This window comes from Eleutherodactylus coqui, chromosome 9 (assembly GCF_035609145.1).
Source record: "Eleutherodactylus coqui strain aEleCoq1 chromosome 9, aEleCoq1.hap1, whole genome shotgun sequence".
Taxonomy (NCBI): domain Eukaryota; kingdom Metazoa; phylum Chordata; class Amphibia; order Anura; family Eleutherodactylidae; genus Eleutherodactylus; species Eleutherodactylus coqui.
This window is the reverse complement of record NC_089845.1, coordinates 24,050,205-24,063,427: the sequence shown is the minus strand read 5'-3', so window position 1 is coordinate 24,063,427 and position 13,223 is coordinate 24,050,205. Positions and strand designations below refer to the sequence as shown.

At 42.5% G+C, this 13,223-nt stretch overlaps 1 protein-coding gene across 1 annotated transcript in view; it reads right to left on the bottom strand.

The window, feature by feature from the left end:
* Positions 1 to 13,223, bottom strand: part of LOC136578963 (cadherin-10) — a 356,335-nt gene that overhangs the window by 32,549 nt on the left and 310,563 nt on the right. The window contains exon 10 of the mRNA XM_066579189.1: positions 1,978 to 2,229. Within this exon, the coding sequence (XP_066435286.1) occupies positions 1,978 to 2,229 (252 nt within the window). The remainder of the gene's footprint in view (positions 1 to 1,977; positions 2,230 to 13,223) is intronic.

Genomic DNA, 13,223 nt, shown 5'->3' with positions numbered 1-13,223 from the left:
TTTTCCCCACCTCTTCTCCCACCCATTAATTGTATAGCCGGGGAAAGATAGGACCTGCCATATCTTTTTGCACACAGTTAAACTACGCATTGGAAGATCGGGTGACACCTCTCTTCCCGTGGTTATTTTCAAACTCCTGTGGTCTGGCAAGGTGATTAAAAAGCTGGCAAAGGGGAAAGGATTCCCCTTATTCAGGCGCGACTACACTCCGTGCCGCCTAGTGTAGAGCCCACGGTCAAGGGAATAATCCCTTAGGGTAAGTGCACATGAACATTTCCACCAAAATCCACAATGATATCCACACATGGCTTTATTGCAGATTTTGATGTGGATTTTCACCACAGATTTCACTCACAGTATTGCAATAAATTTAATATGCGATGAGAATCCTCCGCTTTACCTCAGCAGCTAGACTATGCTAAGAATTTGAAAAAAACACAGTGTGTTTAGATTTCACTTTGGATTTCTTACACTGAGGGAATAAGCATAAGGTGTATTACATGTTGTTGTTAGCCGTTTAGTCGTTCGTGACCCTCGGTGACCCTAAATGCGAGCTCCCTCCATGTTTTTCGGTTTTGCACTGCTACTTTCACTTGGTTGATATCCATGCCAGTCTCAGATTTGACAGTATCGGCCATTGTGTCCTTTGGCGTCCGGGTCTTCTTTTGCCACTGATCTGCCCAAGCATTATAGATTTTTCTAGCAATTCTGCTCACATTACATGGCCAAAATACGTGAGCCTGAGCGTGGCCATCTTTCCCTCTAGTGATATATTGGGTGATACATAACAAGTAATATTTGTTTTCATTGTGTATTGTTTCAGACTGTGAGCCCTTCAAAGGTAGATATTGTAATATCAGATATATACAATATATGTCCCTTTTATTTGAAATACACATCTAAAAAGTGCATTGAACTTCCTTTGGCCTTCAAAACCACATCAATACATCATGGCAAAAATTCCACTAAGTGTTGGAATTGTTCTACATGAATATTGGTCATGCAGATAGGATACTATCTTACAGTTGCTGCAAACTAGATAGATGGACTAACATGCTCTGAACAGCTAACAGGAAGCATTCACAGATTTATTCTGCTTTTACCAAATTCTGACCCTACCATCAGCATGGAGCATGGATTCATCTGACCAGGAAACTTTTCTCCATTGCTCAGTGATGTATTTTTGTGATGTTTTGCCTACTGGAGTCTTGCCTTTCTCTTAGACCACAATGGCACTTCAAATGTGCTGTCATAGTCCATTTATGCTAAGTAATACCAAGTTATGTATTTGGACACATTAGGTGACGCAGTAACCTTGTATTTGCAATTTCCTTGATGGTAAACTGCCTGTTTGTCAGAATGATACTTGACCTCCTCTTTGTTGTTTATGTCCTTTTCCTCAGTGTTTTTACTCAATCACAATTTTCCATTGTTGCATAAAAAATCCCACAAGATTAGCAGTTTTTGAAATATTGACTCAGGTAAGTCTAGCTCTGATGAGGATGTCTTAATCAAAGTTACTCAGATCACTTGATTCTAATGTTGATTCCAATTGAACCTAAACCACGGAAAACGTTCATGATTTTGTCTTGCATTCTGGGGTCACATGTCTATTTTACAGACAGGGAATCTCCAAATGTGAAAAGGCAGATGTCTGTAATAAAGTGGCTTTTCAGTGTACATTACAACCCTAACAGGACATTGCTCTTCGTTAATATCCTTATGACTGTACTGGTTCTTGTAGAGCCGTGGCTCCACCTCCACTATGTGGGCATTGTCTATTTTTCTCTCTGTACATATATAACTGCACTTATGAGAAAACAGAAGGGATGTGACAGTAAAAAACAATTAATTATAGATAATCAGAAAGTAACATTTACAAGTACAACTGAATATGTATTGATAGTCCTTTCTTTATAATATAACCTTTTGCAATATAGAACTTCAGATATAATAAATAATAACACAAATACTTACGAAGAAGTATAATGATGCAGAGAAGAATTGCAATTAATGCTCCTGTACTAAGACCAGCAGGTAGGAGTAAGGCCTCAGCGCTGCAAGATTGCATATTTCCCTGATTATCACATGTACATACTCTTATAGTTAAAGTTCCAGTACTGCTTTGGATGGGGTAATCATTGTCAGATATGACCACTGGTAGAAGATAACTGTTTATTTCATGTCGGTTAAATCCATTTCTTCTTGTTAAGATTCGAGCTGTGTTATCTGAAGATGAAAACATAACAATTGTTGCTCTCATTATTCATTAAGTGGAGGTACAATTTAATTGAAATCTAGTAATACAAGTAATATTAAAGTACTTTCACACACAGCATTTTATTGGAAATAGGCAACTAAAGTTTTTCCTTTTTTTTCTAGCCAAAGCTAAGAGTAGATTCAAAGAGAATGAGAAATGGAAGGGCTCGCTGCATCTATTTTTGTGTTTTTTCCAAATGTGAATGCCTGTGAAACCACTCTTAGAAGAGCACTCTTAGGGCTCAGTCAGACGGGCGTTTTTTCGCGCGATTTGCGCATGCGCATGCGTCCGGCGGTTTTTTAAAACCATTGCTTTGCAATGGTATCGGACACATGAGCGCTTTTTATGCGCTCGTCCGATAAATTATAGAACAGAAATCGCAGATCGCACCTATCTGCGATCTGCGATTCCTGTTCTCTTCTCTATATGCGCTCAATGGGGCCGGCGGCAGCAGCGCCGACCCCATTGAGAACATATACTAGACAAATCATTCTTCATGAATTCATGAATGGGTGTGAGTGAGAGCTGCCTCTGATTGGTCAGGCTGTGACCAATCAGAGGCAGCTCATTCAGCAGCCGGGATATTAAATCCCCGGCTGCTGAATACTACAGAGAGCAGTTCAGGAGAACTGTCGCCGGCCGCGGCTGAACTCCGTCTGCCGGGACCAGGTGAGTATATATTTTTTATTTTTATTTTTACACATTTCTGGATGAATTTCAGGGAAGGGCTTATATATTTAAGCCCTTCCCGACAATTCATCCCTCGCTCGCCCGCAGCGCATTGCTTTCAATGGAGCCAGCTGTATTGCCGGCTCCATTGAATTCAATGCGCTGGAAAGCTCCGGCCCGTTTCTATTGAAACGCGGCTAGGAGCAGTATTTTCGGGCGATTTTTTTTGGCCCCGGTCACGCGATTTGCGGATGCGCATTCGTCATGCGATCCGCAAATCGCGGGAAAAAACGCCCGAGGGACTAAGGCCTTAGAAGAAACTAGCAGAAGTAATATACTCCATACATCTGAGGCTGGTTTCATATCTACATTGGATTCCACCACAGATCCGGCTAAAATACCAGAAGAAAAAGCGGTGCATTGAGCATTTTATCTTCTGTCCAAAAGCAGGGCACCTAAACGAAAAACGAACAGAACTCCTTATAGTCAATGGGGTCCATTCAGCGCTGTACGGTTCCATCCTTAGATGGAGCAATTTAGTCATGAGGAAAGCATAACCTCGGTCTCAGGTGTGAAACCACCTTATTCCCTGTGAAGCATTTCATTTAATAGATCACAGCTATTAGCAATCATTAGCACCACAACATATCAATGTCCAAACACTGTACCCCACCAGGGTGTCAGTCTAGGGGCATCCTCTGCTGTCAGACTCGTGGTATTCCCACTGCTTGGTTTGCAGCGGACCTTAGGCTTGCAGCCCTCACATCTTCTTCTAAGCTATCTCTCCTTTTCAGCAGTGTGGCTGAAGGTTTAAACTCCTCTAACACCCATAGAGCTGTCCTAGCTAATTACTCTCAATCTGCATTACTGAATATCCCCCCTTCTGATAAAGGTCATAGGCCTTATCACAGGACTTAACCCTCAAGGGTCAAAGCTCTTACTTGGGGATCTTCAGTGTGTATATATCATTCCCAGTTGGAACTTCTTCAATATGTTCCTCACTAACAGCAGCACTGGCTTTTCCATCATCTTGCCTCTCAATTGCAATTGTAGCTTTCTCAGCTTCCACATTGGAGACTTCAGATTGTACATCACTTAACTATTCAACTGCTGCAGGAGCAGTTTGTTCACTCTGCACTTTATCAGCAGCATGTGCACTTATTTTACTCTGAGATACACATTCATTCATTTGCTCAATTTCTTTATTTAGGACAGCAGTAACTTCTGTTAATTTCACCTCATTTGATTCTTGCACACTTTCTTCAACCCTATTACTTTCTTCTTTGCTTTGCGCACTTAGCGATACAAAGAAATTGTCCTTATCCTAAATGTCAGATGTCAGGTAAGGCTGAGAAAGTTTCTTCAGTGTTCAATTTATCTGACATACAGAGGTTGCAGACCTCTCAGTCCATCCTAAGCTATCTCTTTCCTCTTCAGCAGTGTAGCTGTAGGTTTTAAATCCTCCAAGCACACCCAGACAGATGATCCAGTTAATTAGCCTCAGCCTGCCTGTTTTCAGACCCCTTAAAGGGCATCTTGTGTATTGCATCACCACTATATATATATATATATATATATATATATATATATATATATATATATATATATATATATATATGTGTGTGTGTGTGTGTGTGTGTGTACAAAAATAATGCTGATTTTTTTCATACGTAGATTGACATGTAACAGTCAGAGTGACATTAAAGGGGTTCTGACATGAATAATTTTTTTATGCTTTAGCAGCCATTGTTCCCTGGTCTGCCTAATGGACCCAGGGAACCCATGGGTTAATGGCTGCTAAAGCATAAAAATCTTATACTTACCTGTTGTTGTTGACATCGGGGGGTCATCTCCCGACAGCATATTAGCACTTTCTGCTTAGGTTAAGCAGCCTGACTAGAGCCACCTGATTGGTGCACGCTGTGCAGTCACGTGGTGCCGAAGAGCCAATCAGGTGGCTCTAATCAGCAGCGCTGCTTAACCTAAGCAGAAAGTGCTAGTATGCCTCCCGGCAGGCAGTCTTCTTCCTCCAGCAGCCGCGCCGCTCCGGGATCGCGCGCATGCGCAGTGGAGAGGTGCCCTCTGACAGGAGTCAGGACGGGCCGCGTCTCCACTGCGCATGCGCAGCACTCCGGAGTTCAGCCGGACGGACGGGCCGCCCACAGCAAGCACTGCTTGTGACGTGTTTGCTGTGGCGGTCCGTCCGTTGACCTCGGAAGTGCCTGACGGACGGACCAGAGCAGGAAGCGGTCTTTTTGACCGCTCCTGCTCTGCTTTAAAGGCACAGAAGAAGATGCCGGCTGGAGGGGACATGCCTGGCGATCGGGCCAGGCCAGGCAAGGTGAGTACAAATTTTTTTTTTTCATGTCAGAACCCCTTTAATAAATAAAAAATAGAGGACCTCTTCAAAATTTTAATGCGCCTTACAGGTGTTCAATGTGGTCACCATTGATGTCAGGTCGGTAGTCCAGTTCTGCTTAGCTGAGTCACAGCATATCCTCTGTTGCAAAAGTAGTAGAGAGGATGTGGCAACATGCAAAAACTTCATGAAAAATCAAATTTTATTATTACATAGTCTTAAAAAGCTAGCTTTTGTTTCGGCCTTAGAAGGCCTTTTTCAAGCATATCCTCTGTTATTAGAGGTGATTACACTTCAGCAGAGATGGGTTATTTAGATCGTCTAGGTTCTGTGACATTGGAACTATAGAAAATCTGTAATGTTCAGGAACGGGCTGGGCCAGGGGTCAGGGGGCATGTATCCTCTGGACCAGGCCCCAGCAAGTATTTAGGGCAATCTGACCCAGCTCCCAAGAGTCCAAACACCAGTGGCTTCCTTTGTCACACATTGACAAGACTTCTGTGTTCTGTCTGATGCGGCACGGTGCACACTGTCTCGCATAACAATTCCTCACTTCTTTCACCCAACTACAGTGTTCACTGTACTCTGCTGTATTCACCTTATGAGCTTAGTTCTAAAGATATATTTATGTACTGAGTTTTGCAGTGATGTACTTTTTTTCTGGTGCTGTACTCATGTTTAATTACCAATTTGAGGGGGGGTGGAGCCTGGCCGCTGAGTGAGATGGACGCCTGAGTGCAGCGCTCCATCACAACGGCACCTTCTGGGAACCTTTTCAGCAGCTGAAATAAGCTAAGATGTGGAAGATCGGCAAAGAAAGAGGCACAGATCTACAGGCAACTCCCCAACCGTCAAGAGGACAGCCTGACATGCAGTGCTTCTCCAAGGAACGGAGCGCTCAGTCCCCGTGGGCACCCTCCAAGATGGCGCAGGCTCAGGAGCCCATTCCTTCACACAGTAAGGGGGAGGAGGGGGAGGCATCCTCAGATGGGGAGGACTGTGAAAGCTTCTCCAGGGGCTTTATGAGAGATCTTATCTCTCAAACCCTGCGCCCTATTAGCTCTGATCTGGCGGAGATAAAGGATGAAATCAGACAGATGGGCTGCTGGTTGGAGGGGCTGAAGGCTTCATCTGCTTCCATTACCACACACTTGTTGCAAGTAGAACAAGTCCTTAAAGTGCAACACTCCCATATAAATAGGGCACTGTTAATGCAAGAGGACCTTGAAAATAGAAACAGGTGCAGCAATGTGCACATCAAGGGTCTACCGGAGACACATTCAGCGGAGTGCTTGCTGAAGATTGCTAAAGAAATCTTTGAATCCCTTTTGGGGGCTGACAGAGCGGCCACCATTACAATCGAACGTATTCATAGAGCTCTGAGGCCTTTACCAGGAGCTGCGGAGCCACCCAGAGACGTTGTCTGTAAATTGCTTTCCTTTCCAGATGCAGTCGCCATACTAAGAACCGCAAGAAACTGCAGAGACCTTAGTTTTGCTGATGCTCCTTTACAGATTTTTCAGGACCTAGCTCCTTCTACGTTGGCAAAGCGCCACCTCCTTCGTCTTCTTCTGGACATTTTAAAGTCCAAAGACATAAAATATGCCTGGCTTTTCCTTTCGGTTTGGGCATCTCTCACAAGGAGAAGAAGCTTAATATCCGTATTCTTCAGAAATTCTGGCAGATGCTCAACATCGAGCCTATTGATCTTCCTCCTGGGAGACACTTCCTGACCCTCCACAGTTTTCAAGGCTGGAGACTCCCGAGAGATGGCATTTGGCAGGCAACTTTAAGTCCCCCAAGGACAAAAAGAAAAAATCCAGAGACGAGTTGATGTGAAATAATATCTTTATTTTGTACCCCCCCATTACAGGCCTGACTTGTTTGTGGTAAAGTCCTCTGCCGGCTTATGTCCCATTCATTTTTCTCAGTCTGTGGTTTGGATGTGGATGAGCCCCGGCCTCTAGTGCTCTGTACCGTTGCCCCTGAATTGGGTTGTGATGGGCGCGTTGGTGGTCGGTCTCGCTCTAGATCCTAGGGAGGGGTTCACATGCGTCCCCTCTCTGTTTCCTGTTTTATTGTCTCACTGTTCTTATTTATTTTAACCAAACTATTGCACCAGTTATGGTTATTTAATTGCTACATTAATGGTAGAGGTTATTTGCTCTGTTCTTCCCCTTATAGCAGGGGTCCGAGGTTGTGCCTGTCAGGTCAGGCTGTGTTACATTTTTTCTCTTTCCATAGTCAAAGTGATTCTTCTACTTCTCTGTGGCTCTCCCACTCTCTCGGAGGAAGTTTTAGGGGTGCTGAAGCTCCTTCTTCCTTCTTAAGTGCTAATTCTCAGCAGATTTGTTCTGCTGACAATTTTCTTTAGTTTTTTCCTTTAGTTTCTCCATTTTCTCCCCCCCCCCCCCCCCCACACACACACACAAACTTTCCTTCCTCCTCTCCTTTCCCTTTTACCCTTTCCTGGAACCTCCTAAGGGGACATTTTGTAAAGTTTCTTAGATTGTAAAAGCATGTGTACTCTAACCTCACATTGTATTGTCTCACTTTGCTTTAGTACAGGTGTGAGGGATTCGCTTTAGTACAGGTGTCATGGGGGAGCTACGTCTCACATCCTTCAATGTCAGGGGTCTCAACTTGCCATTCAAAAGACATAGTATTGCTCTTCTCATCAAAAGGTATGATACCAAGATCCTCTTTCTTCAGGAAACACATTTTAAAAGAGATAAATGCTTCTTGCTGCCAGGTAGACATTTTCCTCAAGCCTTCCACAGTGCCCATCCAACATCAGCTTCCAAGGGGGTGTCAATCCTCTTCCATAAAATTCTTAATTTTGTAAATGAGGCCCAGTATAGGGATGGAGAGCAAATAGTTCCTTTTTAAAGGGTTCTTTAAATAATGTTAAAATGACCTTTGCCAACCTATATGCCCCTAGTGTTGACCAGATTCCTGGGTTACTCAAACAATTAGAGGTTCTAAAACATTGTACGGTAGGACAGCTGGTTCTAGCAGGAGATTTCAATGCCACTCTCAATCCTTTACTGGATTCCTCTGTAGGTCGCTCACAGATATCTAAAATTAGGCTGAGGAAACTCAACAGATACCAGAGCTAGGAGTGGTTGACGATTGGTACTCCTTGTATCCATCAACCAAGGATTATTCCTTCTTTTCCCCAATCCACTCCTCTTTTCAGAGATTGGGCTATATTTTTATCTCCTCTGCTTGCATTGCTAGCTAAAGCCGGGATAGATCCAATGACAGTCTCTGACCATGCCCCAGTGCACATTGTGCTTCGATCGCCTCGGCCATTTTCACGAGAATGGAGATGGAGACTCAATGCATCTCTCTTGGATTCATGAGAGGGGAGAGAACAATTACGCAAATCGATAGAAGAATATTTCCACCTCAATGCTGAAAGTGATTTGCAGATCCCGATAGTTTCGGAGGCCCATAAATCCTTTGTGCGTGGCCTGCTAATAGCTTTGGGCTCCAGAACTAAAAAACGTCTTAAAAAAGAAATTGATGAGAAATTAGCTCTGATAGCAAAACTGGAACAGACAACAAAGCTCTCACAAACAACAAATAATTTGGAGAGATTGACGGTACTGAGGAATGATTTAAGGCAATCCCTAGAATCCAAATTTAATAAAAAACAACTTCATCTGAAACATGTAGTGTACGCCCAGGGTAGTAGAGGGAGTAAATTTATGTCTTCTCTAATTAAAAAAGTCTGTGCAAAAAATGTAATTAACTCTAAGAAAACTCCCACGGGTGACTCGGTGACTTCATCCACCGACATAGCTAAAGAATTTCAGAATTACTACTTTAACCTCTATGATCTTAAGGGCAGTCTTCTGACCAGCGAGAATGCACTCTACCAACCTGATAGATTCTTTTCTACAGCAGGTACATATGCCAAAACTAATCACTAATGAGGCGTCCTCCTTAATCACCCCCGTTACTCAAGTGGAGGTCGAAAAACTATTAGCTTCTTGACCACCGAACAAAAGTCCTAGCCCAGATTCTTTAACCATATACTACTATAAAACTTTCCAATCCATCTTAGAGCCCAGATTGACTGAACTTTTTAACGACCTCTTACAGGGAGCATCCCTGCCAAAACAATCTCAGGAGGCCCACATTACCCTGATCCACAAAGACAATAAAGATCCCGAACTTTGTGGAAGTTACTTGCCAATTTCCTTAATCAATTTGGAAATGAAACTATGGGCCAAACTCCTTGCTAAAAGAATAGAAGCCCTTATGCCGTCCCTGATTAATGGAGAACAGGCTGGCTTTGTCAGTGAGAGGGAGGGTAGAGATAACTGCCCTAGATTACTCCATGCAGCTCGCTATGCTTAGTTTCATAATATATCCCTAGCCTTAGTAGGTACTGATGCTGAAATGGCATTTGACAGAGTCGATTGGGGCTATATGGAAAGAGTTTTATGTTGCTTCAACTTTCCAATCGAGTTTGTCTCTGCTATTTTTTCTCTCTATGTCTGCCCATGTGCGAGACTCAAAATTAATGATATTCTCTCCCCTCCCTTTGACATAAGAAATGGCACACATCACTCTTTATCTTGGCGTTGGAACCCCTACTTTTAAAGGTCAGACAAGATTTTAATATCCGGGGCTTGAATTTTGGAGACCATTCCCGCTCTACAGCGGCGTACGCTGACAATATTGTGTTTTCGATAACTGACACTGAAAAGAGTCTCCCTAGACTTATTGAACAGCTTAGGGAGTTCGGTCGTGTGTCTAATTTTAGGATCAATTTCTCAAAATCTACAGTCTTGAATATTTCCATTCCCGCGGCTCGATGTGAAGCTTTAAAGACTGACTCTTCCTTTGTGGTCGGAGACCTCATTGGACTATATTGGAGTGAAATTAACAAAAAAGGCCGAAGACTTACATAATACTAATTTTGAACCATTGTTTGGATATCTTCCAAGATCTTATGATGTCCCCTTTATTTCCTGGTTCAGCAGGAAGAATGCTGTTAAATCTTACATTCTCTCAATTATCCTATATAAGATTCATCTGCCAGTGAGTTTCTTCAAGACATTCCGTTCTTCCTTTTCTGGCTTTGTTTGGAGGCAGAAGAGAATGAGACTGGCTTACAGTTTGATGATCAGGAGAGGATCAGAGGGTGGCATTGATCTACCCAATGTATGTGATTTCTATCGTGCTTCCCAACTGTGCTATTGGATGGATCTGGTCCATCTGACTAGGGACAAAATACTTCCAGGCCTAATTAAGGGTTATGGAGGGGATTCTCTTGTTGAAGACCTTTGGCTACCATCAAGGAGTCATTACAGAGCTAGGAGTTTTAACCCCTTGCTTAGAGGTCTGTGTGGAGTCTGGGATGAGCTCAGGCCGGACTTGGCCCCTGGGCCCTCTCCGCTCTTACCATTGTGCTCTATTTACAAAGTGCTCAACCACCCTTTCAACCCAGGTACTATCTCAGTGTGGAGGAAATTCGAGTCGCTTACCCTGAGTAATTTGCAAGCTTTAGCCCACCTATCCCCGTCTGCAATTTTACAAGCTCTTCTGCCATCACAGAACTTTTCCTTTTTGCACAAGGCTCAGGTAGTTGGAATGTTAGGAGAGTTCCTTAGGTCATACAAATCCACGAGACCCCGAACCCCTTTTGAAGGGGCGCTAAGTGAGAGCAAACCTAACTCTAGAAAAATGTCTTATCTGCGCAAAAATTTAATTATTCCGCCGTTGATAAGCAAACCAGCCTTTCTCATTTCCTGAGAGAAAGATTTGGGGATCTCCCTCTCTACGAGTGAGACTAAGTTAATTCTAAGTACGTCCTTTGGCCTCTCCCCGTGCATTCTATCACAGGAGTTGTATATAAACTTCTAGTCAGAGGGTATAAAACTCCGCAATGGCTCTTTGATTATAAACTGGCCTCTCATGGAAATTGTTGGAGATGCAAGAATGATGTAGGCTCCTATTTACACATATGGTGGAGGTGCCTGATTTTGACACCCTTTTAGAATGGGATAGAGAGAGCCTTGCAGAAGATCTCACCTAGTTTATCCATTTTCCCAGAGATGGTCTTTCTGTGGAAGCCTTTTAAATCTTTTCTCCCCTTGAAGAATAAGCTGATCGCTTTTCTTTTAGACGCGGCTAAAGCTTTAATCCCTCTACTTTGGCAACAAAGCCTCCTGCCCATGCTGGCTCAATGGAAAGAGAGGATGGATCTGCTTTATAACCTTCAGGAATTGCACAGCTGGTCTAGGAATATGCATAATAATTTTCTCCAGATTTGGAGCTCATGGCAGAGTGTTAGACTCACCGCAGACCTGGACAAGTGAGACGTGGTTCCCACCCCAAAAGCCCCTCACCCATACCCTCCCTTCCCCTTTTCTCTCCCCACCTTTCCTTGTCCTTTACCTAATTTCTCTTTTCTCCCTTTTTATTGTACCTTCTTATTAGCGGGTTTCATCACAAAAAAAGCTATATTTGTCTCCTTCTTGAAGCCCATGTTCTATTTTGTCATTTATTTTATGTTGATATATACATTCCAGAGTCTGAGAGCGTATTTTCAGAAGAAATGTGTCTTTGTTTTTCCATGATTTCTCAATGATAATTGGAATTTTGTCATTGCTGTACCAAAAAAGTTTTCAAAAAAATCTGATTTTTAAAAAAAAAACAATTTGAGGATGGAAGGACATGGCGTGGCTGGCCGCACACAAGCAGACCATGCCTACCTTCTGAGGCTGATGGCCAAACAATTTTGCCAGTAATTTGTGTGGCCAAGGTTTGGCTGTGTGTGGCTACTTGCACTGTGTTCCCAGTGCTGGGTGCTTGCTTCCCAGTCTAAAATTTGCCAACCAGCCCGAAGTAAAGTGCATTGAAATCTGAAAAAAAACATATTTTCTTTTCATGTCATTCTGGCTGTTGAATGTTAATTCATGTATAACTATATCAGCGTTTCGTTTACGGCATTCTTTTTTAGTTTAATTCATTATTTTTGAGCATGGTCAGCTGTATTTGAAAGAAAATTAACTTGGTAAACCCCTTTAAGCATAAAACTTATCCAAAAAAAGACACAACTTAATGTGTATAGCCATGAAGAAGGGGAGACATGATCAAAGCTATTAAAATGTTAAAGGTTTTAGTAAGGTTCAGGATGGTAACATTCAGTGTAAAAACTGCAAAATTTTAAGACTTTAAGTATAGATCATGACATAATTTTTTTTTTAATCATCAAAATTCTTAAAAATATAAAGTATAAAAACTTGATTTATACAATAGATCATTTTCTGATGACATAATCTCTTTAACACAGAAATGATATTTTTCATTATACTCCTGCTGTGTCATGATAATGAGATGCCTACTGAGAAGTGAACTATGTAAAACAGGAAGTGTCAGCCTACTGTGAGTCTCAGTGAGCAATGTGAAAACTAATATTTCTGGATTTTTTTAAATTACATAAATGGTGACATAGAAATTTAAAAAGCATACCACTAAAAATCTTTCATGTAAAAACTTGATTTAAACAATTGTTTTTTTCTGCCGAAATTCCTTCAATCATGGCCTCGTTCAGAAGAGCGTGTTTACGCGCGCACATACACTCGCGCAAAACTGTGTGTCTATTTAGAACTATTGGTTTCCTATGATGTGTTCACATGTCCGTGTTTTACAGGCAAACGTGTGCATAGGCAAAAGATAGGACATGCGTGCACTATACGTCCGTGCTGCAAATCAATATTCTCCGCGGGGAGTCTGCTTATCACTGAACACTGTGACAGCACTGTGTAAAGAATGTGACAGCACAGCGTAAAGAAACGCTAGCCACAGCTGTCACAGCTGTAACAGCTGTGGCAAAGGACCGCAATGTTTTCACATTCATTTCAATGCTGTCAGCAGCCCTATTGAAAGCAAAAGGCTGCTGGCAACACCTGCAGT